The sequence below is a fragment of the Ctenocephalides felis genome, unplaced genomic scaffold (genome assembly GCF_003426905.1).
Source record: "Ctenocephalides felis isolate EL2017-DRISC unplaced genomic scaffold, ASM342690v1 CF-g0.4_SCAFFOLD_01886, whole genome shotgun sequence".
Lineage (NCBI taxonomy): Eukaryota > Metazoa > Arthropoda > Insecta > Siphonaptera > Pulicidae > Ctenocephalides > Ctenocephalides felis.
The window spans coordinates 64,143,150-64,169,902 of record NW_020538040.1 but is presented as its reverse complement, the minus strand read 5'-3'; the positions used below and the strand labels follow the sequence as shown (position 1 = coordinate 64,169,902).

The window sequence follows — 26,753 nt, the reverse complement described above, 5'->3', positions numbered from 1 at the left end:
TACGATGTATAATTTGTTTTCTCTGGGCTCATACTTTATGTGCAAAGTGTACAAAATGATTTATTTGTGATGACTTCTTAAAAATTATATTCTCAGTATGTCCTTACCTTGTATGATATTTTGTTCGTACTATATAAACAAAATGGATATTGTAGTTAGTTAAATATGTAGTTGTAGATCTCACTTAATTAAATGACTATGTTACTGGTAGTCTATGAATTTAGGATAGATGAGTAAAAAAATGAGACCGATTATAATACCATTAAATAAATATCGATGAATAACAAAACACCTTGTCATTTTGTCCCTACTTCCCCGTTATTTTCAAGTCAGTTTCAATAGTTTTTTTATATAACCTCTAGATGAGTGCTTTGGCGAGCCCGTTAGGATGGCTTTCCAGTCGGTGACTGTGTTTGATGGCGTATCTTGCAATTTCTTCTTCTACCGTATGTAGGCCCGTGTCCTGGTGGAGCAGCCATACCGGTACATATTTTGGGGCGTTCAGGATGATCCTTAGTATCTTATTTTGAAACTTTTGAATAATTTTTGTGTTGCTCTTAAATGCTGTCCCCCAGAGTGCAATTCCGTAAGTCTATATGGGTTTTAGGATAACTTTATAGATCAATAGTTTGTTGTATGTCGATTAAATAAGTACATATTTTAACTCTGATGAAAAATTCTTCTAACGAAATTCCATACGAAGGTTAATAATTGTATTTCCAGATTCCAATTAAATAGAACTATAATGAATGAAACAGAAATACCTGCGGAAGTACAACTTATGATAGTAGTAAAAGTTATTAGTTTTTATCAATATATATATTAAATTATACTTTTTAATTTTGTCGTAAAAATTAAACCTAAAAGTTAAACTGTATAGACTTGTGTAAATAACGTAGATATTATTCCGCAAAACCTCCTTAAAATTAAAAATATAATAATGAATCTTTGTAATGGAAATAATAGATTTTTGTCCCCGCCTATGGGGTAAATAGTGACAGATGACAATTTTTTCTATTACTATAAACTACCAAGCTTGTATAATAATATCCGAGATATCACAATATCAATTACTGTTAAATGAATGGCATTATTCTAAAACGTTTTTGCCCACGCATTTCATACAAAGAGCTATCATACAATTATGATAGGGAACTTTTAAAATTATTTGCATATTATTTTTTTCACAAACGAATTATGAAAAATTTTGATAACAATTTATTGTTATTTCAACTAATTATTTTATATTTAATTTATATTTTTTAAATATTTCTGAAATTCATACTATTCTTTTTGAACAAAAAGTGCAAAAGAATAAAATTTAATTGCAACAGTTTTGATAAATTTTAAACTGTTACAGTTTTTTGCTGAAAATTTGAAATGTTCACTTGTTCGGAACTTGCTAACAATAAAAAAATATTCCAATTCCTTAGGATCCTAATTTGTAGAAATCTTATAATTTTTTATATTAATTAAAATTATTAAAATTAAGTTTTATGTTTACTTAATAAGTCTTATTTGTATGCTTTTTGCGAATCTTACGGAAACCTAGACAACATAATACTAAAACTAATCAAAATTTAGTTTTAGTATACCGGTTAAAATCATTACAAGTTTTGATAAATGTTCAAAACTTGATAATATAAATTTCATTTTTATTCATTAGCAGAGTTAGAATGATTATTCATTTGATTTATCTCTTGTAAAATTGCTTTTTTACGTTATAATTTTTATTGATTTTAATATAGTTTTTTATTCACTATATTTTATTGTTTACACCTTTACCAGGGCAAATGTTCAGTTAGTCTTTTTTACCCACCTACGCGATAGCTTTTATAGAGGTTATATAAAAAACTGTTGAATCTAACTTAAAATTAACAATAGGTTTTATAACACAATTAATTATCAGTTAATTTCCAACCAGTAGGGCGCGCTCACTCAGGAGGGCGCGTACATCTGTTTCCAGAATACTAAATAACCCTAAACTTGTGAAATGAATTTACAAATAAACAAAAAATAATTAGTTTTTATGCTATTGTTACATAATATTGCATATTAATTTGTAGTCTGATAATCTAAGTTGAGTATTTATAAAATTAAATTGTTGCAAAAATTAAGTGACATATAGATATTTTTTATTAGAGCAGAGGACTAATTATTATTGGTGGTGGACCTTTTCACCCGCGGATTTTTAAGCCCTGGTCTATTCTAATCTAAATCGGTCCGTCTATTCTTACAAATGTATGGCAAATTAATTATATCTTAATTACTTTTTTGTCAGATATTCCAAAATAATCAGGTCTTAGTATCAAGCACATCAAAACGTTCAGCTTCATTTTTTTATATATTTCAATAGCTTACCCTACGAGAAATTACAGATTTATAATATGACTGGAAACAAAACTAGTAGTGCATGGCATCGTGCCTTAAGGCAAATTGCTCGAACTTCTCGTACCTTAATATTCGACCTATAATACCTATATATTCGAGAAATAATAAATGCATTCAAATAGATTATTATAATTATTTGAAGTATTATAAATGATGTTTAAAACTTAAGCTAGAATTAGAATTAAAATACGAATAATTTTTCGACATTCAATTTTTTTTTTTTTAAATTAAAAAAAAAATCTTTTCCCAAAAGCAATCGTTTCGTCAACACAAGTAGAAAGTTTTTTAAATTATTTAAATCGGTTGCTTAGTTTTTTGCACATTTACAGTATCTCCGAAACGGCTGGACCTGCTTTGCCAAAAATTAATTAAAACTTCTCCCCATCATTACGAATCTAATGTTTTTTGGATCATTCAAATCGGTTGATCCATTCTCATAAAAACTGACAATTTTAGCATTTTTTGCTCCATATCTCCAAAGCCGCTGGACCTTCCTTTGCCAAAAACTAATCCGCACATTTCCCTATATATAGGAATCGATTGTTTTTTGAATTTGTCAAATCGGTTGCTCCACACGCTCGAAATCGTCGACGAAAAATTGTCTCCACACATACGCACACACATACACACACACACACACACACACATACACACGTACATCCATTTTTCTGAGGTATGCTAAAATGTTCAGAAACCTCTGAAAAGTGAAGATATGCAAAAATTTCATTCTCGATTTTTGGTCCATTACTAAGTTAATAAAATACAAAAAATACACCTATTATTTTTAAAAAAGTTTTTAAATTATCTGTTACAATTGCTTTATACTTTGAGAAACTGAAAACAACTATTTGAATCAAATCCGTTGTATACCTTTCAAGGTACTGTTCGTAAATTTCCTGCGTCCTAATAATTCCGTGAATGACACCAGTGACGCAAATCCATAAAATAATTTAAAAAATATTTCGTTGAATGAAGTTGTTTGTGTAATTCGCAACTGCTTCTTTGCGTCTTTTTTCACGATTCGCTCTATCCCCCGTTACGGTGTATAAAAGTGACAGTTGTTTAAAAAATAACAACACTGTGTTGTGAACATCCAGCTCGTTAACTTGCTAATTTCATTCGATCGATAATCAAATTTAAAATCAATTAATTATTAGTGACGTAGTGACATATATTTGTTCGAATATACCTCAAACATGTTTGGAATTCTTTCGGTCGGCCTTGCCTTCATGTGCGCGGTTCAGGGTGCACAGCTTCGTAAGTTCTAATTTTTTTTTGTGGAATAAAATTGTGTGTATGATCGTTTTCTAATTTTGAACTAATATACGAACTTGAAAATCATTTTCCTTAACCATATATATATATATATATATATATATATATATCGTATGTATATATATATATATATTGAATGGTAAAGTCTTGGATTTGTGTATATTTTGTAGAGTTTCGAACAAGAATCCAAAAATAATACAAAATAAAAAACAAGAAAAGTTTTTAATAAACAATTTCTTTATTTAATTATTTGTTTTACTGTCGACGTTTCGGAACTAGGTACGTTCCATCTTCAGGACATCTGTCAAGAAACATGATCTTGATGAGATTTTAGCAAACTTATGTTTAGGAAAAGAAAATAGATTTTTCTTAAATAATAAATTAATTGCAAAAAAAAAAAAATATATATATAATAATGTACAGAAATATGTTAATATGATCACAATGAAAATGATAAAAATGATAAAAATAAATGAGTGGATTATCAGAACAGGATATTAAACATAATAGAAAATTTTTTGAAAGTTATGGAAAATTTTTTTAAGAAAAGGTTAATGACAAAGTTGAATTAATTACCTGTATGTTTGAATATATGTTAGCACTTTTTCACTAAACAAGTTTTTTAACAAAAATGAATTTGTGAGTTAATTTTCCGCCGAATAATTAGATTTTGTAAATCAAAATTACTAAAAGATTTGTCTTTTTTAAAATTATTATTTGAAACACAAAAAACTTTTCTTGTTTTTTATTTTGTATTATTTTTGGATTCTTGTTCGAAACTCTACAAAATATATATATATGTATATATATATATATATATATATATATATATATCTTGAATGTTGATTTTTAGCCAATCGTCGAAATAAAAGTTAACAAATAAATAATAAAATATTTATTTATACGTTTCGACACGGATTGTGTGTCATCATTCAGTAACCCTTTTAGCAATTTTTGTTAATACATAGGAGAATTTTTATAAAGTTTAAAAAAATAAATGTTAAATTTAAAATATATTATAGATTAAAAGATAAAATGACAAGTAAAAAATTGATACAGACCACACCAGGAAAAACAATAATAATTTTTTTTGTTAATAAGCATATAGAAAATAAACAATATAAAGTAAACATTTTTTTGGTTTTAAATTTAAACTGAAGATTTGTGTAATGGAAGTCTTGAGCAAAGAACCGAACACATCCGATGAAATAAAATATGATGAAATATATATATATATGAAATAATTTTTCAGATGGTGATAAAAGTGTTGATGAAACAACATACTTCTTAACAGGCATCCATCTAGATAATAGAAATAAAACAAACAATGTTTTCTTAAAATAAATTTAATCGATCTATACTTTTCGAGTTCAATTTGACTCTTTCTTAGTTGATACAAATTTACAAAAAATGACTAAGAAATATATGTAAATTTATCACAAAAAAAGTAACATAAATATTATAAAATAATATTTATGAACAGATTTTTAATATTATACTTTATTTTTACATTTGATTCATAAAGATTTAAAAATATTTTATTTAGATAATTTATGTTACATTTTTTTAAAATTAAAATTAAAATTAAAATATAAAATATAAAACTAAAATTAATATTAAAATATAAAAATATTAAATTAAAATTAAAATTAAAAATTGAAATTCAAATTAAAATTAAAATATAGTTACATATTTTTTATTGTCATTTTACGTAGTTTTGTTTCCACCGAGGAAGAGTCGAATGAGGACGCGAAACGTATGGATCGATTAAATTTTTTTTTTTTAAATTTTTTAGTTTTATTTTTATTTTATTATCTGGATAAATGCCTGTCTAGAAATATTTTGTTTAATCAACACACACATACACATACACACACACTAATATACACATACACATACACACACACATACACATACACACAAAATATTTTTTTTAGATAAAAAAGTAAATAATAAAACAAGAAAATAAATAAAACAGTGATTAATTATTCTACATTTATTATTTATATGGTTCATATTTACCTACTTCATCTACTTATTATAATTTTATTTACCTTTATACTATATTATACGAAGTATGTTTTGTCTTTTTGTTTAAATTGAGTAATTCTAAACAAATCCGTATCACCGCTTCTTCAAAAAAAGGTATTTCCCAATCTGATTCACGGTGTTATTTTATAGACTAAAAGTTGAAGTTTAATTTTTTGAATGTCAAGAGTGAAATTTTGCCTTAAGGTAAATTGCATGCACTTTCCGAAGTCCAAAAATAATAGATTTACAAAAATTGTAAATTAAAAAGTTAATAATTATAACAGGAATTGTTTACAAAAAGGAAATTGCATTTTTTTTAGTTAAATGGTAGTGGGTAATACAATTTTAAGAATTGTCGTATTTTTTAAAATATATTTTCAAAAATTCAAAAAAGCTGATATTTGCAAACAGTCGATTCAAGCGGCATTACTCCCAATTAATTTGATATATTTCAATCTAAAATAAAACTTCGCAAAGATATTTACAATTTTCTAAAAAAAGGACGATTAATTGTTCTATTACTATTTACTATTAAAATAAACTCAACTATTATTTGAAAAGAAACCGTTAAACCTATCATCTAAGAAAAGTGATACCAAACAGATCGTTTATAAACAAACTAACAATAAGGATTATTGCAGATAGTCTAGGATTCTTTGAAGAATAAAAAAATAATCATATATATATATGTATATATATATATATATATATATATATATATATTATTGCAATAAATATTAAAGTTTCAATTGTTATTTTGACCAATCATTGCCAAACACTCATCAACGTTAACTGCATCAGAAGTCTTTCCATTTGAAATTTAACTTTTTTTATTTGATATATAATTTTCTGATAGAATATAGACAAAAAATATTCTCTTAATTACGAACAAACGGTTCGATAAATTTTCACTTGAAATCAATGGGAATTGAAATGTTATAATAACTGAAACCATACCATTTGAACTTTTAAGATAGTCCGAAAATCAGTGTTAACCCAACGGACATATTTCTTTTAAATTTATCTATTTGTATATAAATTTGCTTTATAAATTTTCCAAATTGAGTATAATACGATTCAGAATGACTTGTAGCGGCGGAAATATATGATGAAACTGGATTCTCGGGCGAGACAAAATCTTCCGCGTCGGAAATATAAAAAGCTAAATATATCCCAAATATGAAAAATATGTAAAAAAAACTTTAATAAATAACCCATTATAAATGAACTTGTTTTTGTATCTTCTACAAGATTATATATTATATATACCTTTTGTTTATATTGTTAACTATGTAGACCTAAATAATTTTCAATTAAAATTTATTTAATAATTTATGCTAATTTATAGCTAATTGTTTTATATTGACGATTTTATTAATAATTAATAATTAATAATTGATAAATTATATTGATACATTTAAAAAATATCTTGTGCATCTATAGAATTAAATTAATTCTAACATAAAAGGTTTTGTTAATTTTTTTATTATTCTGAATTGATTGACTAACATTATCTTATATATATATATATATATATATATATATATATATATATTGCACAAATGCGAGAAAGTAAAAAATTTAGTAAAGTCGTAAATACAGTTGCAAGATTGATGATTGAATTTAAATATTTTTGAATAAATTATGTCATTATATTTAAATTAAATAAATATTAAATTCAATTATAAACGCTTCCAATATTCAGATTATCTTGTTCATTAAATTTTTAACTTTGAAATATGCATATAATGAAAACTATGTATTGTATAGGAATGTGAATATTAAGATATAATCTTCAAACAAAAAAAAAACGGAACGATAATTTTCTAGGTACTTTTTATTATTTATTTTATTATTTTATTTTTATTATTTATTAGAAATACTGTTCAAAAACTATATGTTCATCTCTCACAAGGTCAAAACGACAAGGACATAAAAAACATAATGTTAATTTATCCTTGTGCAAGGTTTTGGACAGTGTTTCGAAGTTCATTAAACAAAGATATATAAATTAAAAAAAACCTTTATAAAACATTCATAAAGCTTTTATTTGTGTGACGGCCGATCATTAAAATTAAGCTCATATGCATAAATGAATAAGTATACACACACACACACACACACACACACATATATATATATATATATATATATATATATATATATATATATATATATATATATATATATGAGTGTGTGTGTGAGTGGTCGGGGTCATGAGTTCGAATCTTGCTCTAGTCAACCTAGCATCGTGCAGTAGAGATGCCCATTTTCACTTGAAAATATAGATAAGAAATATGTTTACTATATATATATATATATATATATATATATATATATATATTGCCGAAATTCGACTTAACCATTTATTCACTGGGATAATATATCACGGCAAAATCACGGCGTCACCAAAATATCAATTAAGTAATTCTAGTATATTTATGCATTTACATGTGAGTGGTATGCAAAGATAAAAGTAGTACTTGATTGTTATCCATAAAATGGTAGAATATTATAAGATCTATTAAACAGTTTTACTATTAAACACTAAGTTGTCCCTTAGCGCCGGACAGTAAACATATTGATATTTTTGTGAGAATTGACCTAATTTATTCTAATTATTTAATTTTGTTCTGCATGAGTGCTAACGATCACAACATACCCCATTTTTCGTATTTCCTAGTCAAAGAATGAAAATCTTATGATGAATGCTTCGGCTGAGAGCATCGGCGTGGCCCAGCCAAAAGGGTGAATAAATAGTGATTTTTTTGCAATATTCGTCAAACACACATGTGCAGAAATTCCAGAGTGTAGAGATGTCTACATATGTGTTCATTGCAGGTTATTTTGAAATGTCCGGTACTAGGTGCCACTTCGTAAAATCATATTTTTTGTTACCAAAGTTTGATTGATAGTATTAATTATTTTTTAGCAAAGGTTGCGTTTTTGTTAATTTAGATTGATTTCTAACTTTGTTAGCTAACATAAGTCACAATTTAATGAACATTTCGTAAAATATTTTTTGATTTATTTATATATAACCTTAGGTGTCCGGCACTCGGGGACTTCCCCCTAATACAAAAATATATATGATATTGTTATAGAAAAAAAAACATTAATTTTTTTCATTCCGATCATTCGAATCTCAGCTTGATATAATGCCATTACGAATTACCTTATAAATTATTACATTTATTAGAATATAATAAAATGTATCTCGGTGCATATCAAATGTGATGAAAAAAGTGAAACGATTCTCATTAATATGCCGTACATAGTGAATCGATAAATTATAATTATTCACTTTAATATGTTATCATATTCATTCATAAAATAACAAATTATATACTAAATAACAAGTTTCTCAAGTGCACTTATAATTAAAAAAAGATATTTGACTGAAAGTCCCAATACGTAATAAGATCTAAACTATAAAGATTTGCACAATGAATTTTGTTTTGTCGATAATCAGTCTTGTAAAATTGCTTCTTTAACTTAATTTGCTTTTTTATTTACGATTTTCTATTGTTTACACCTTTGCCAGAGTAAAATTTTATTTTTTTTATCCCACACACGTGTTAGCTTTCATGGACGTTAACAGAAGAAAATAATTTTGTTATGAATATTGCCGTTTATCTCCAGATAGCAACGTCGTAAAAATCAAGACAATGGCTGATTATACATCTTTTTAACTTCCCGTAGGGTAAGTTATTGTAATGGGCCGAAAATCGGAATTGAAAATTTTTACATTTCTCGACGTTTTGAAGGTTTCTGAACGTTTTGGCATACCTCAGAAAAAATGGATGTGTGTGTGTGTGTGTGTGTGTGTGTGTGTGTGTGTATGTATGTGTGGATACAAATTTCCAGTCACGTTTTAGGGCGCACGGATCAACCGATTTGAATGGTTCAAAAAACATTCGATTCCTATTGATTGGGAAAAGAGCTGATTAGTTTTTGGCAAAGGCAGGTCTAGCCGTTTCGGAGATACGGAGCAAAGAGTGCAGAAAATAGAAATCGAATTTTTGAGCGAACGGAGTATCCGATTTGAATGATCTAAAAAACATTCAATTAGTAATGATTGGGAGAAGTGTTTATTACTTTTTGGCAAAGGCAGGCCCAGCCATTTCGAAGATACGGAGCTAAATATGTAAAAAATGGTAGTTTTTGAGAGAACTAAGCGTCCGATTTAAATGATTCAAAGAACTTTCTGCTTGTCTTAACAAAATAATTGATTTTGAAAAAAAAAATTTTGTTCCAATTTTTTTTTTTTTTTTTTTGGTATTTTGTATATCGAAAATATTTCAGATTTTATTTTTAATTCTGACTATAGTTCTAATATACTTTACAAATAATTTCATCTCTGCAATTCGGTTTATATAATTCTTATAAAAATTACACAATGTTACAATATTTATAATAATCTATTTGAAAACATTCAATATTCCTCGAACATTTCGTTACGGTGCGGGAAGTTCCAGCAATTTGCCTTAAGGCACGATGCCACCCACCCCACTAGTTCCCTTTGCTTTCAAATATTGTTACAAAATTCTTAACTTTACTTGTTTTCAAGATATCGGTGGTGGACCTTTACACCCGCCACCTTTAAGCCCCGCTCTACCCTATATAATAACTAGATTAAATAACGTAAATAATGGCAAATAAATATACTAATGACACACTAACAAATATTGATTAAAATAAAGCCAACTATTATCTACATTACTTTGGTGGCATTACAAGACTTTTAAAAATTATTTTATTTTAAAAATTTAACTGAAATTCTTATTAACTATTTTTTGTAATATTACTTTATTCACATTGAAAATTTAGAACATAACATACAGACATTTAAACCATAACAAACAAACAAAATAAAACAAATTATTTAGTATACTGTACTTGTATATCATTGTAGAGTCTATAGTCTATATACAGTACGTGAGTGCAGCTTTGAGCACCCACGCTTTAAAACTCATTGCAAAAATACGTAGATCTATTATAAAATATACGAAGGAAACAAATTAATATCTGTAGATCTTAATCAATTGTCAGCTGATTTTTATTTGCTGATTGTTTTTTCCTTCTAAATTATATGCATCTATTCCTTCAAAGAATAATAAGCAAATTTGTTGAAGTGGCTGGGTCATATCAAACACTTCTTCAGAGGTCAGTCGTTCAGAAATATAAAAATAGTTGACTACATTATTTATGTTTTCACACAAAAAAACTATATATTTATATCTTCTTATTTGGGTATACTTATTTGTATATAATTTATTTATAGACATGTTTGTGTATTACTGGTTTTCACATGTATTAGTCAATATATATTGCAATAAATTGTCGCTATAAAGAGGTAGCATATATGTGTCATCACCGACATCCCAGTTTCTTGTCCATTTTATGACGTTTTATACTTACGGTAAATTTCATCCTCAGGCTTTAGTTTAAGAACGCGATTGACATTACAAAATTATAAATATTTCAAACACAAACGGGAATATTTAAAAGTGATAGTATATATATATATGACATAAAAAACACAGCGATCGTCTCAATATTTATGGCACATTAATGAGAATGGTTTCACTTTTTCAAACGCATTTAGTATGCACTTAAGATCACACACACAGATATCTATCTATCTATCTATCTATATATATATATATATATATATATATAATATTAATAAATAAATAATTTATAGTAGTCTGTCTGAAGGCAGGCCCATCGTATGATTGTGCACCGCAAAATCAATGAATTTTTTCCCCTTCCTTGTTTATTATTCCCTTTACCATCTTATTACCATTAATTAATAGTAATAAAACGATAATGGGAATAACAATAATGAACATTTTCGAATTTCCTTGCTCCCAAGGGCTCAAATGCTTCCAAATTGATAACAACAGTTTTAGTTTTAGCTCTTAATATTTTCAAAAATTTAAAATATGTTATTTAGATATCACTTACTGAACAAAATTCAGAAATTTACCATCCCCAGAACAAAATTGCATGTCTACGATTGCATAACTTGTTTCAATTTAATTTGTTATAGTTGAAGATTTCTTTTGTTTTTAATTCATTTTTATTTTTATTTATCAAACCACTTTATGACGATTTATAATATTTTAAGATTACGAAGAAACGGATCAACCAATCTTTACCAAAAAGTAATCAGCATGATTTCCAACTGATATCTTGCGAACACTTTTTGATTTTTCTGGTTTGGTTCAGAAGTTTTGGTTAAAACATAGATAAAAAAATTTGCACCTTGCACCTGTTAAATATAAATAAATGACTAGGCCGATTGTCGCACAAAACTAATAAATATAAGTCCTTATCAAAGCTTCATCAATGGCATTTAAATATTTGAAATAGGTGCAGCCGTTTTCTAAAAAACTTCGTTTTTAATAGCTCTTTTTATACTTACATAAGTCAATTAAAGCAAATATATATATGCAAACAATATTATATTATGATAGTATAATGATATTCCCAGAATAGGTGTATACAATTTGTATCTTTATGTAAAAATCAATGTATGTATTTAAGTCAAATAAAGCAAATTTTCAAATTAAAAAAAAAACACACAGTGTGTTTAAGTCTTGTGTAGTCGTAACATCTACAAATATCCTCCAAAAAATCGAGTGTTTTTAACAAAAAAATATTAGTGATATGGATATATAAATTATTACAGAATAAACCTGATGATGGAACGTACCTAGTTCCGAAACGTCGTTATTAAACATCTTCAAAAAACAAATTGTTTTTTATTATTGGATTTACTGTTCGAAAAAGAAACAATCAATATATTGAAAAAATCCAGGACTTATCTATTGAATATATATATATATATATATATATATATATATATGTATATATATATATGTATATATATGTATATATATGTATATATATGTATATATATATATATATATATATATATCTGTGTAATAACATATATATATATGTGTGTGTGTGTGTGTGTGTTTTGCAGCCCAATCGTCGAATTAAAAAAAAGATTTAATAACAAAATTATTTATTCCATTAAACGTTTCGACACTTGATGTGTGCCATCATTCAGTAATCAAACCAGGCAAAACAACAGAAAAAAATAATTATGATGTAAAATTGATTGAACACTAAATTTGTGTAAAATATAATAATGTACTATTATATTAACAAACGAGAAATTGAAGGAGCACATATTGCCCTCCTATATTTTAAGTTATTAATAGCGGTGCGTTATGGACCAATCTATATATATATATATATATATATATATATATATATATATATATATATTGAAATATAAATTATTCTAATTATATTAGCATTTATTTTTTTACAGCTTCGAATGTGCCACGGTGTAAATTTGAAGATACAACGTGCTTACAAAAGGCGATCGAAGAAGCGCTGTTTGTATTTAAAGATGGTAAATACTTTAAAATAATTTTTACATATAAGCCATAATAAGAAATTAATATCCACATTTAAAATAAAATCATGTAAAACTAGATAAATAATTTATTTAAATTATTCATCATTTCAATGAATTATAATGCAAATGATCACGTAATTATATTACGAACATCTGATCACACAAAAATCTGATATCAAGCCTAACCTTGACTTTGAACAACTATTCAAATTTTTAGATTATTTTAAATCTACATGTTCACTCTTCTTCATACATTCGCTAAAGTTAAACTTTTGTTTTCCTGCAATAATGAGATGTAAAATGTAAATACCGAATCGATTTACTTCATAATTTATTGCTGGAGACTTTTATAATAAACAATACTACAAATAGATGAAATAAATATTAATGTTATGATCGTATTTAAGGTAGTCCCAAAATACATATGGCCAAAGTAGACCCATTGCACATTTCTGGCATTCACATCGACCAGGGAATGGAAAGTCCTATTGCAGTCAAGTTAAATTTTATAGACAATGATCTTACCGGATTATCCCAAATTACTGTGAAAAAAGTGGAGTGAGTATCTTCAATTTATTATATTGATCAATAAGAATTGATAGCGAATAGACTTTAACTCTCAAATCTAGTCAAAAAAATAATTTCAACAATTAATTACGAACATTTCGTTCCAAAAATTTCTATTCAAAATTGATGAATGCTAACGAAAGTCCAATTTTATGCCGAAATTTTCATAAGGAGATATGAAGTTATATTAACAATTTAAAATTTGATTAGATTAAAATTTTAACTTTCCAAACAAAATAAGTTTGTTTAAAATATTAAAGTATAAAAGTGAACTTTGAAGTTATTAGATTATATGGGACTAAAATTTGGTTAAATCTGAAATGTATATGCCCAATGATCATTTGGCAGAATATTTAGCAAAATATATAGACCGTATAAGAATTGGAAAAAGTGTTCCATAAAGAATAATTTTTTGGCAGTGCAATTTAAGTTTCACAAATATTTATTTATTCAAATAATTTATTAAATATTTATGTTATAATTAGGTTTATGTTTTAAAAACGTTACACACAATCGTTAATCGTAAACATTTAAGCAAATTAATGCTGAACTTGATACAATTAACATAGTTTCTGTTACAAACAGTTTTTTTATTTTTTAAACTTTGATACATTTCTATTCAATATTTAAATTATTATAAAAATAACTTATAATATACATAAAATATTTCTTTGCCAATTTAGTGTATTTAATTATAAATAAAGTAAAATATAAAGTAGTGGTTATACTAGATGTGCTGTATTTTAAATACATAGAAAGCCGTTTAATATAGGGTAGGGCGGGGTACAAAGGTCCAATTTGACTTTGATCATTGTATGTTATTGTGAAAACCAACAATTATATCACAGCAAATAATACATATCAGACAAACAGCTATTTAACTATGTTCAGTAAAACTCTCAGCTAATTTTCCATTGTAGAAATGTATGTTTTATGCTGTTTTTTAAAACTTTGTAACCTGGTTCTTTTTACCACATAGGCGGTGTAAATTGGGACGGGCAGAAGGCAAACGCTTCCAATGTTTTATTTTAATCTTAAAGGGGTATTACAAAATAATAGCTATATTATTGAACCAATGCAAAATATAAATTTCATTGGTTCATTTTTTACAGAGATAGAACTGTAAATAACCTTTATCTCGTAGTTTATCAGAAATATGTATAAACAGATTTTGAATAAGTATTTATTTATTTTTTGGTAAAATTGTTTTTTTTAACTTAACTTAGTTTTCTATTTACTATTTTTTAATTTTAACATCTTTGTCAGGATAAAGGTTCAGTTGGTTCTTTTCACCCTACCCAGGTGTAAGCTTTTATTAAGGTTACATAAAAAAACTGTTGAACTAACATGAAATTACCTATACTTCTCATAAAACAATTACATAACTTTTACTTAAAAAATATATTTAGGTCTCGTAAACTAAGCATTAATGCTCTCAAAACCAAAAAACTAACAACGAAAGAAAATACTTTTGTTATGAATTATCAAACATTACCGTTTTTTTCCCTATGGCTGGTTATTCATCTTTTTCTTTCTACTTGCAAATGTATTTATTGAAAAAAATCCTAACTTTAATTTGTTTTCGAGATATCAGTGGTGGACCTTTTTACCCGCGGACCTTTGAGCCCCGCTTTACCCTATTTGATATGAACGATAAACAACACAAGTTAATAATAAATAGTTGCATGCATGTATGGTTATGCATATATAAATTTGTAATTTATCAATACTAATTGTAGGAGTTTTTCAACTGAAAAGTTAGATTGGAAACTGCATTTACTAATGCCCAGACTTGAACTGTACGGCGACTACAACGTCAGCGGAAGAGTTCTCGTGCTGCCGATTGTCGGTCAAGGAAAATCAAACCTGACTATTGGTAAGACTTTTATGTAATAACATTTCTTATGCGAAACCATATCATATGTTTTTATCAACTGCGCGCTCTTGATTCTAATAAAATAAACTAGTGGTGCATGACATTGTGCCTTAAGACAAATTGCTAGAACTTTCCGTACAAAAAATTAAAATGATTAAAAAAGCTTTACAATTTTTTTGAAAATTTTTGATAGATTTAGATTTTTGAGAATTTTGAAATTCTTGAAAAAATTTGACTTTTTTTGAAAAAATTGAAATTTTCATTATATTTATTTTGAATTTTTTTTGGAAATTTTGAACTTTCTTTCTAAGCAATCGTGCTGCGTTGCTTTTTACAGAAACAATATCGAAGCGTGTAAGCGCCGCAAGACATTGGTACTTTTTATGAAAATATCTAATAATTTGTTGTGCATATGTTTAATCATCATTTTTGACAGCCAAATGGATTTTTTTTACTTTTTTTACTCTCTGTCTTCTTAAAAATGTAATCAGTTCTCGATTTTTCAATACAATTAATTTTTTTTTGAGTTATTGAAATCAGACGCTCCGTACTCTCAAAAAATTAATCACCATTTGTGGCACATTTTGCCTCGTATCTTTTTAAACCCGCCGGCTCGACGGTTTTTTGAATCATTCAAATCGGTTGATTCGTGTTACCGAAATCGTCGACAAAAATTTGTATCTGCACATACACACATACAAACACCCGCACACATATACATACATCATTTTTTTCTATGGTGTGCCAAAATGTTCAGAAACCTCTAAAACGTAAAGATATATAATAATTTACATTTACAATTTTTTTGTGATTACTATAACTTACCATACGAAAAGTTAATTAATCGTTAATTGTTATTTGCTATTTTATATATATATTTTAACAGCCTTCTTGACTATAGTTATTGAAAACTATTTGCTTAAAAATGCATAACCTCTGAGTAATTTCAAAATAAATTTTAACTAAGTAGCTTTAAATTTTATCTAAAATTATATTATTAATTTGACATTTTTCGGCACATACATTAAATAGTTTATTAAATTATTATGATTAACTTTGTTTGTTGTCGTTTCAGTAAATACCGAAGCTACAGCTATTATTCAAGGAAGACTTGACGCCATTGAAAAAAATGGTAAAAAGTACCACCAAATTGATAATTTCGAACTAGATTTTGTTCCAAAGAGGTGAGTTAAATTTTAGGAGCTAAAATATTTATACAATATATTTGAAAACTTAGAACCAATTTCAATGTTGATGTTTTCATGCAGTACAAAATATCTTTAAACTATGTAATTGTTTAAGTATAAGGTTGTTTAAAACTACTGGAACCTGAAGCTCACAAAAAGTCAATGTTAATGAAAATTGAAATGCATCAATTTTTTCTTTTGGAAAATTGCATATATGTTCACGATAATAAAAAATAATATAAAAAAATAAAATTTAGAATTATTAGAAAATTAATTTCTATATTGACCAAAAACCGTTTTCAATTTATAATAATTAAGATTGATCAGCAATTTCTTGTCAAGAGAAATGAACATTCGAAAATAATTTCGAGAAAATTTTTAAATTTTAGAGCAGAATATAAAATTAATTGTTAATTATGAAATGTTTGCACAAACCAACAAAGCGTCATCTATATATATTTATGAAAAAATCGTAATTTTAAAAATTAATCTAGAATTTTTTTTAATCAATTTCGAATTTATTTAAAAAAATTTTTTTAGAAATCTATCTAGAGTACTTCAAAAATCTCTCGATAATAATTCATCCAACGGATTAAATTAATCTAAAATTAATTTTCTTAATAATTCATTACTATCGATACATCATAGGATCTTTTCTAATTTTTGTACTAAACTTCTTAAAATAATTCAAAACGTCAAGCTTATCGAATCAGTTAATAAAATAAACTAAATATTGAAATGAAAGGTTTCTTTTTTCACTGCGATCCTTAATAGTCACTGCTTACATTTTAATAAAATAAATCAATAAATTGAATATGCCATATAAATGTAACGGGCGAAGGTAAATTAACAATTTTCGCAGTGCCTATTAGTGTTATTAGAGAATGCCGCATTCTTGTTCTAATCCAATTGAGGTTAAAATCGAATCAAATATTTAAATATTGGAATACCGAACGTGGGTTTTGTGCAGTGGTGAATTTATTACAACATCGGCAAATCCAAGGTCGATACTAAAACAAAAGTACGTTTTCAGTTTGTTCCACTCCTGATCATTTTGATAAAAAAGGTGAATTTAGTGAAATTTTTTGTAAGCTTTTTTAAAGTATTTTGCATATTTTGATGTCAATTCCATAAAATATAAAATATGATTGACACACAGTATGGCCTCAAGTAAGAGCAATATCGTTTTGTATTCGAAATTGTGTACCAAATTAATGGAAAATGAACTTTTTAATGCTGTACTTGAAACATAATAATTCACTTCAAAAAGTGATAAAATCGATTTAATCGGGGTTAACATGTGATGTTTATCTTTGAGGCCGGAACTTCTCACTTTGCTTGCTTCTATAGAAAATGTAAATATTTTAGTTTAGCTTATAGAAATATTGTAATTTTCTGGTTGCTTCATAAATCTATTACAAAAAAAAATAGAAAATGTAAACATGTACCTTAAAAATATAAAGATTTTGGGAAAATTTTGATATCGTTTCAAGTGACGCCGAAATTATCAGAAAATACTAAAACGTAAACGCAAAGCTTAAACCTGGTATTGATATGTGAATATCAAGTTATCAGGTTTTTCATAGAGATTTTAATAATAACTAGTGATGACATTGCATGACATTGTGCCTCAAGGCAAATTGCTGAAACTTACTGTACCAAGAATTAAAATTTTTAAAAAAGTTTTAAAATTTTTTGAAAAGAAGAAAAAATAGATAATTATTTTTTATATTTTGAATTAGATTGAAAATTTTAACTTGTTTTCAAAGCAATTGAATTAAAGCGCGTAAGCGCCGTGTTGCAGTCTAGCTCATAAACGGCGTGGCGGAATCCATAGAAATGTAAACAAAATTTGTACTTATTTATTTTCTATAAAATATCTGATAAATTGATGTGCATATGTCTAATGATAATTTGGGACCGCCAAATAGTTTTTTTTTTACTTTTTTTACTCGATCTCCGAAACCACTAAAATTGCCTTTCCAACAATTTACCCAGTTTTTCGTTTCATCAGTACAAGTAATATATTTTTTAAATCATTCAAATCGGACGCTTCGTTCTCTCAGAAACTAAATTACCATTTTTGGCACTTTTTGCCGCGTATCTTCAAAACGGCTGGACCTGCCTTTGCAAAATTAATCAGCACGTCTCCTTATCAATAGGAATCAAATGTTTTTTGAATAATTCAAATCGTTTGATCCGTATTCTTTAAATCGTCGACGAGAAATATATCCACACATTTATCCATTTATTCTAAGGTATGACAAAATGTTCAGAAGGTTATGAAACGTAAAGATATATAAGAAATTTAATTTTATTTTTTTTTGCGATTACTATAACCATACTATAACTTACCATACTGGAAGTTAAAAAATCATGAATTTTCTAAATAATAATGATTTTTAGTATAGACTTGACTATCGACTAAGTAAACATTTTAAATATTTCAGTGAAACGTATTTTTAGAGAAATTTAAACGTGTTTTATTTCATTTTTATGTATTGGTTTTCTGATCAAAAGTTCTATGCTAACATACGAGCTTTTTTGCTCAGAGCATATAAAATTGAAAATAATAACAAAAAATAATTTTAAATATCAAGCTAGTACACCTTTGATCTTATAGTAATATAAATCGGTATCATTTTATATGCAATATTTATTTTTTGATATATGGAATTTATAGTGAAACAAACGATTCGAAATCAAAATTTAGATTTAAATAGATTAATTTATATTAAAAAAAACATTACAATGACTTAACTTTAATAAGTTACTTATCAAAGTTAAATTAAGTTAATGTGAAAAATATATAATGTTTTGAAATAAAATTATTATTTAAATTGAAGATGTTGCTATAAAATCGCATTCTGGTTAACTTTCAATTATGCAGTTCCTGCATGTAACAGCAAACCATTGTTATATTGAAACGTACGTTGATCTTGCGAATTCAATGCCATAAAATCGTCATATTAAATAATGCAGTCATTATATATCATAGTTGTAGTTTATAGTTATCATTTCATGTTTATCTACAATGAATATAATTCGACATTGCGAATTGTCCGGTATCGCACCGTTTAAATATTTCAACAGAGAGGGAAAGGATTGCTGGCAAAGCGCCGGCTGCCCGTGATAATGATACCAGTCAGAAATGCAATACGCCATTCACGGGCGACGGGCGACGGCGCGGCTGGTGCGAAAATCATATAGAGTTGAGGAAGGAGCTTATACCTACTGCACCACTCAATTACTAAACGCAATGCATCTATTATGATTCCAACTAGCTGTAAGTGAAATTCTGTCTTAAGGCAATTAAGGCATCGTGCCTTAAGGTAAATTGCTGGAACTTCCCGTACCAAAAATTATTATTTTTTTAAAAACGATTAACATTTTTGAAAAAATTTTACTTCGAAAAAATAAGATTTTTGAGAAACTACAAATTTGACAAAAATTACTTTTTTTTGAATTTTTTTTTTTGAAAAAAAAGGATTTCTTTATTTTGACATATTTTGGAAATTCTGACCTTTTTCAATGCTACTGTTTTAACTGCATAGAGACAAAATGTCAAAGCGCGTAAGCGCCGCGTCGTCGTCTAAAGGATAGACATTGCTACGGAACCCATAGGAATGTAAACAAAATTTATACTTATTGTTAAAACCTCTATAAAATATCAGATAATTTGATGTGCATATGTCTAATGATTTGACCGCCAAATAGCATTTTTTTTACTTTTTTACTTTTTTCGCTAGACCTGCCTTTATAAAAATTTGATTCGTTATTCATCTTGTCAATACAAGTAAAATGTTTTTGAATTATTAAAATCGGACGCTCCGTTCTCTTAAAAACTGAGTTACCGTTTTTGGCACTTTTTGCCCTATATCTTCGGAACGACTAGACCTGCTTATGCCAAAAACTAATCAGCACGTCTCCTTATCAACAGCAGTCGAATATTTTTTGAATAATCGAAATCGGGCGAACCGTGTTCCCGAAATCGTAGACGAAAATTTTTATCCGTACACACACACATACACACACATATACACACACACATACATCCATTTTTTCTAAGGTATGCCAAGATGTCCAGAAACCTCTGAAACGTAAAGATATATAAAAATTTTCATTTTCGATTTTTTTGCGATTACTATAACTTACCCTACGGGAAGTTAATGATAATTTTTGACCGCCAAATGGTTTTTTTTTACTTTTTTTACTCGATCTCTGAAACTGCTAGACCAGTCTTCTCAAAAATTTAATCAGTTCTTCACACAAATAAATTCATCAGTTAATACAAATAAAATGTAAATTATTGAAGGCCGTTATTATTGAGTTACCGTTTTTGGCACTATTTGCCGCGTATCTTCGAAACGGCTCGACCTGCCTTGTCCAAAAACTAATCAGCACGTCTTCTTATCAATAAGAATGAAATGTTTTTTTAATCATTAAAATCTGTTGAACCGTGTTTCCGAAAACGTATACGAATATTTGTATCTGAACACATACACACACAAACACACGTATATCAATTTTTACTAAGGTATGTTAAAATATTCAGAAATAACTGAAACGTAAAGATATATAAAAAAATTCATTTTCGATTACTTTGCGATTACTATAACTTATCCTACGGGAAGTTAACAAATAAGCTACGGTTTAGAGCTATTAAAAATCATCACTTTCAAAAACTGAGTAGGGTAGGGCGGGGCTAGTTGAGCAAATTTTTACTTAAACGGATGTAGCTCCTCAATGAAAAGTCTCAATAAATTGTTATACGGCTTAATGGATTTGTTGTTTATCGCTTAACAAAAGTGTTAATACTATTTTTTGGTAGTAAGTAAAATTTAAAAGCTACAGCTGTTTAAATGCAAAAAGTCAAGTATGCTCAATGTACCCCATAGGTGGGGCAAGTTGAGCACTAAGAAATTATAATGAAATCATAGGTTCAATGTCGATTAGTGATGAAATAAAATAAGTTTTTAATAACCAATTTTATATTTATAGTCTTTATTGATAGAGAAAACAAAGCTTATAGTAATTTGCTTTGAATAATTAACGAAAAGTAGAATCGACAAAATAATATCGTATCTTAGGAATTAATTTACCATTATATTCAGTATTTTTGTTTAAAATCATTATTTCTTTATATTATTACTCATAGACTCAGCTTAAATCTTAAAAATAATAATTTCTGGAAGTTAATAGTAATTGTCTTAGTGACAGAATAAGTTTAGCAACTATGCTCAACTAACCCCAACTCGGAATTTCAAAATAAAAGTGAGTTTATAAAAAACCCGTGAGAAATATACCCAGAATCTCTGTGCATATTAAAAGTACTTTAATTATATGGAAGAATAACGCTTACCAGATTAAAAATAAATAACATTTGACTAAACCAGAAGAAAACTCGTGATGAATTAATTTTTTACTTTTTGGTCTCAAAATAAACAAAACTCCCGTGAGCCTCATTCATTTGTCCAGCGGCCACTAGCGATCGCGGGATGTTTATTTCTCCAAAACTTCTATCTTTCCGCCATATAATGCCTAAACGGACGGTGAATAGTTTTCGAGATATTTTGATTGCTCAACTTGCCCCTATGCTCAACTAGCCCCGCTCTACCCTAACCGCTTTTGGTAGAACCGGGATTCAAACATATTTTTTAAAACCCACCTTTAAAATAAAAATAAAATCAAACTAGTGCTGCATGGCTTTGTGCCTTATGGCAAATTTCTGAAACTTTTTTAAAATTTCGATTTTTTTTTTAAAGTTACTTTTTTGAAAATTTTGATTTTTTTCTTATCTTGAAGATTTTGAATTTTTCAAAGCAATCGTGCTGCGTATGTACTCAGAGGCAAAATATCGCGCTGTGTCGCAGTATAACGGGTAAACGTTATAAATCTTGATACGGAACCCATAGAAACGTAAACAAAATTTGTACTTATTATTGAAATGTCTATAAAATATCTGATAATTTGATGCGCATATTATATCCCCGAAAATACGTGCGGATTTTAAGTGGAACGAGAAAGCGCATGTTTCTTGGCACTTGATCTATTTCTCGCCACCCCTACTTTGCAATTAATGACTGCAAAAAGTTATAATTCATCAAAAACAAAATGTTTTTGTCGTTGTTAAAATTTAATATATCTTTTCTAAATTAGCATGGACATTATCATTTGATATAGCTAAGAAATGTAGTTGAACCGATTCTGGTTAATTGTAAAATAATGCACATAAATTTACATTTAAAATTGATTTGTGCAATAACTCTACGTATAATTACCGGAAATCCGAAAAATAAAGTAACAGGTTTTTCTTGTTTTATACTTTTCTGCCTAGAACAAAAATCTGTTTCCGACTTTGTTCTGTGAATCCTAGCTGGAATACATAGCCTTACTTAAATATTTATTCAAATTACTATTTTGCCAATTTTAATTAAGTCATTTCATGCTATTCTACAATATTATTAACACATATTCTATAATAACACGTTGATATTTTTTAATAAAAATATTTGAAAATATGATTTTAAAAATTTCTAATATATAAAATTTAGTCGAATTTATTTTTTGGAAAATCGAATATGTCCCTTTTGATTATACGTATATTGTTTCGTGCTTTTCATCAACGTTTCTGTAGTTTAAATGAGATTCAGTGATATATCGAAATACATCCCTGCCCTGCCACCATTCTATATAAATTCATTTGCAATTATTCTTCGGCAGAGGGAATGTCCAAGTGGTTAATGGACTTCAGGTGGACGCATATTACATCAAAAGTAGTCACACTGCTATTTTATGCTGCAATCGATGTGTTTTCATTAACCTTGTTCTTATTACTTTCGACAGTTCTAGTTTTCTTCCAAATAACTAACCCAACTGGTTTTACAAACTGGAAGAGCCAACACACGACCGTTAACCAATTTTTATCTTCATATCGGCTCATTATTAGGCAATATTGAATATTTATCGACGCTACGACATTCTTGATTTCTATGGGCGAAATTTTGATGAGTTATTTCAAATTAAGTTAAAACAATGCAACATTAATAATAGGCAAGTTGCAAGCACTTTGCTATATCAAAAGTAATAAACAAATGAGATATATCGAATAGTTCGAAATAATTCAAAACAAAATTAACCGTGAAACGGTTTTGACTTGATTTTAAATCGAATTACAACGCTCAAAGAAAACGTGAACAAAATACCGTTTAGTAGGATTGAACGGCCCGGTCGATTTTCTTATAAGACTAAATATAATTTAACAAGAAAGAAAACATACTGAAAAATAATTTATAAAATAATTCGAAATATATTTTAACAAATAATTACGAAGCCTTTGATTGACCGACTGACCGCAAACAATAATAACAAACAATAATAATAATAATAACTACATAATAATAACAATAACGATAATAGAGATAATAATGATAATAACGATAACGAAGATTAAAAAGATAATAACGATAATAATGGCAATAAGGATAATAATGATAATAATCATATAAAAATAAACAGATAATAAAGATAATAACAATAATAACGACAATAAAAATAATAAAGATAATGACGTTAATTCCGATAAAGCAATAATATCGAAAATATTAAAGACGAAAGGCAAATTGCTTTTTAATTCTATCCTGGAAAACATATCCTTGAGTCAAAAACATTTTTTTTGTATTTATAAGGAAGCATGAAAAATATGTTTATTATTTAAGGAGGTGTTCACAGACAAACAGAAATAGAAATTTTAGTGTAGTGGCATAAATTTTAGGTCATTTTTAAATCATCGTAAAAAAGCAATAATTTTTTTACTATTTTTTTTAAATTTTATCAACGTCACAAAGGCATAAAAAAAGTAAAAAATATGTTAATATTTTTAAAAATTTGCAGTTGTTGAAGTGGGGGGTCACAAAAAATTGGTAGGTGACCGTGTCCGCAATGGCATACACTAGGATTATTTAAAAAAAATTCACAAAATGGCGTTTGGAAAAATTACCATTATTTTGCTACTTTTTTAAGTTTCTCGATTTTTTTAAAAATGTAAAAATTGATATTTGGGTATGAGTATATGTCAGAGAGAGTTTATATAAAAAATCCTTTGAAAATTTTAACTGAATCGGCCCAGTAGAATTCGAAAAATTGTGAACATCGTATTGAAAAAAAACAGTTTTGAAAAAAAACGCGTTGCAAATTTCGCAAAAGGAAGAAAACAGAAGAGGATTATCATGGTCAAATAGCCGAAAATAATTTGAATTTTAAAAAATCAATTCATACACATATTCTTGAGTAGTTAAGCTTTAAAAATATATAAAAAAAACAAAAAACTATTTTTTAGAATTTCTACACTAGCATACAACCTTAATTCATATTATTTAATTTAGTAACATATAAGTAACTAAAGTTATAAAGTAAAAATATTTGAAAGTATATTTAATTGCAGATCGTGGAACAAAATTTGATTCCTTAATAAGAAAACTGACACTAAAATTCGTCATTATTTTCTCCATTAAGACTTTAGTCTCCAATTATTGCTCAATTTTTTCTTCATGCTAAAATGTTCATACAGCTTTATTCGTAAAAATAGTAATAATTATTACAAAAAAGAATAATGCGCAGTAAATTAGTAAAATATAGTTGATAAAGATCTAATGATCAGACTACTTGATAAAAATTTACAAATTGTAAGAAAAAAATAGTTGTATATGAAAGACAAATTCTTTAAAAATTAAATTATTTATTTCATTATATCTTTAAGAATTCAAAATCTCTAAATAAAGTAATACTAAATGATAACCCTTTTGATAACTAATTGTAAGATGTTGCAAAATAATTATTTGTGCAGTTCTCATAGTTTAAATGTCGAAGTAAAGTTTTCGAGCTAATGGAGCTCATTTAAAAATTAGTTTATATTATTCGTTATATTTTTGTTTGTATACACATAAGATCAATTTGAATATTATCAGAAGTATGAATTTTTTTTAGATGTGCTACGATGGCCAGTAGAGTAGTATTGATTGAGCATGAATGAAAGTTTTTTTATAATAGTAAAAAATTATCAATGCGGGAAGATGAGTTAATGAAAATAGTTTGTTTTTGTTGTCGATATTTGATTTTTTTATACTAAATACTTTTTGTTGTTATGAATAATTTTGTGCAATAATATTGTGAAGTATTTGTTCATTGAATCATGAACTAAATTGAAATAAAATTACAATATTCAAAAATATAAATGATTAAATTATAACGATTTTATGAAACAAACGACAAATGTTGAAAGTATGTGAAATGTTACATGTAGAACATTTTAGTATGATCATTTTGACCCTCAACTGTATGGTCAAGAGAATTTATTGTAGAAGTTAACGGTAAATTATGAAAAAAATGACTCGGCCGATCTACGTTAAAACTAATCAGATTGGCTTATAACAAACCAACTTATATCCTTAAAACGGGTTTCAATTTTTTATGATCGGTTCAGGACTTTTAGACGTATTTTTACTGTTAACTCTTATAATTAGACACAAAGAAATGGCACAAGTTTGATTTTATTAGTAATTAAGTTAATATTTTAATTGTTCTAAACAATTATCCTCCTAAATTAGAGATTTATATTTTGATTACAACGTTAATTGCAATACACGACTAAAAACTACTTTGGCTTATTCTAAACTCCAAATCCCTGAGTTTTACATTTATCAAATATTTGTCATTTAATATCGATAGATAATACTACTGAGAAAGTGTAATTATATAAAAATCTCAATAAGTATTTTATAATTGCAGGTTGCATATCTATCTCGGAAATTTGTTCAATGGTGATAAAGCTCTCGGAGACAATATGAATGTATTTTTGAATGAAAATTGGCAAGACATTTTCAACGAATTGAAACCAGCCGTTCAAGATTCCTTTGCTGCTGTTTTTAAAGAACTAGCAAATAGGATGTTTAAGAAAGTTTCTTTTAATGATATTTATTTATCATGA

General features: G+C 27.0%; 1 protein-coding gene across 1 annotated transcript; it reads left to right on the top strand.

Moving 5' to 3' along the window:
- Window positions 1-388: 388 nt before the first annotated feature.
- Window positions 389-26,753, top strand: LOC113375213 (protein takeout-like). Its single transcript, XM_026615158.1, has 6 exons — window positions 389-446; window positions 13,049-13,132; window positions 13,546-13,696; window positions 15,445-15,581; window positions 16,657-16,765; window positions 26,555-26,753. The coding sequence occupies exons 1-6, from the start codon at window positions 389-391 to the stop codon at window positions 26,751-26,753; spliced, it is 738 nt and encodes a 245-aa protein (XP_026470943.1).

What these genes read in the sequence shown, in the direction of transcription:
- LOC113375213 (XM_026615158.1), top strand. Translation starts at nt 389, where the DNA reads ATGGCTTTCCAGTCGGTGACTGTGTTTGATGGCGTATCTTGCAATTTC. An exon ending in TTGCAATTTCTTCTTCTACC is followed by an intron (nt 447 to 13,048) that starts GTATGTAGGCCC and finishes ATTTTTTTACAG; the next exon opens with CTTCGAATGTGCCACGGTGT. An exon ending in CTAGATTTTGTTCCAAAGAG is followed by an intron (nt 16,766 to 26,554) that starts GTGAGTTAAATT and finishes TTATAATTGCAG; the next exon opens with GTTGCATATCTATCTCGGAA.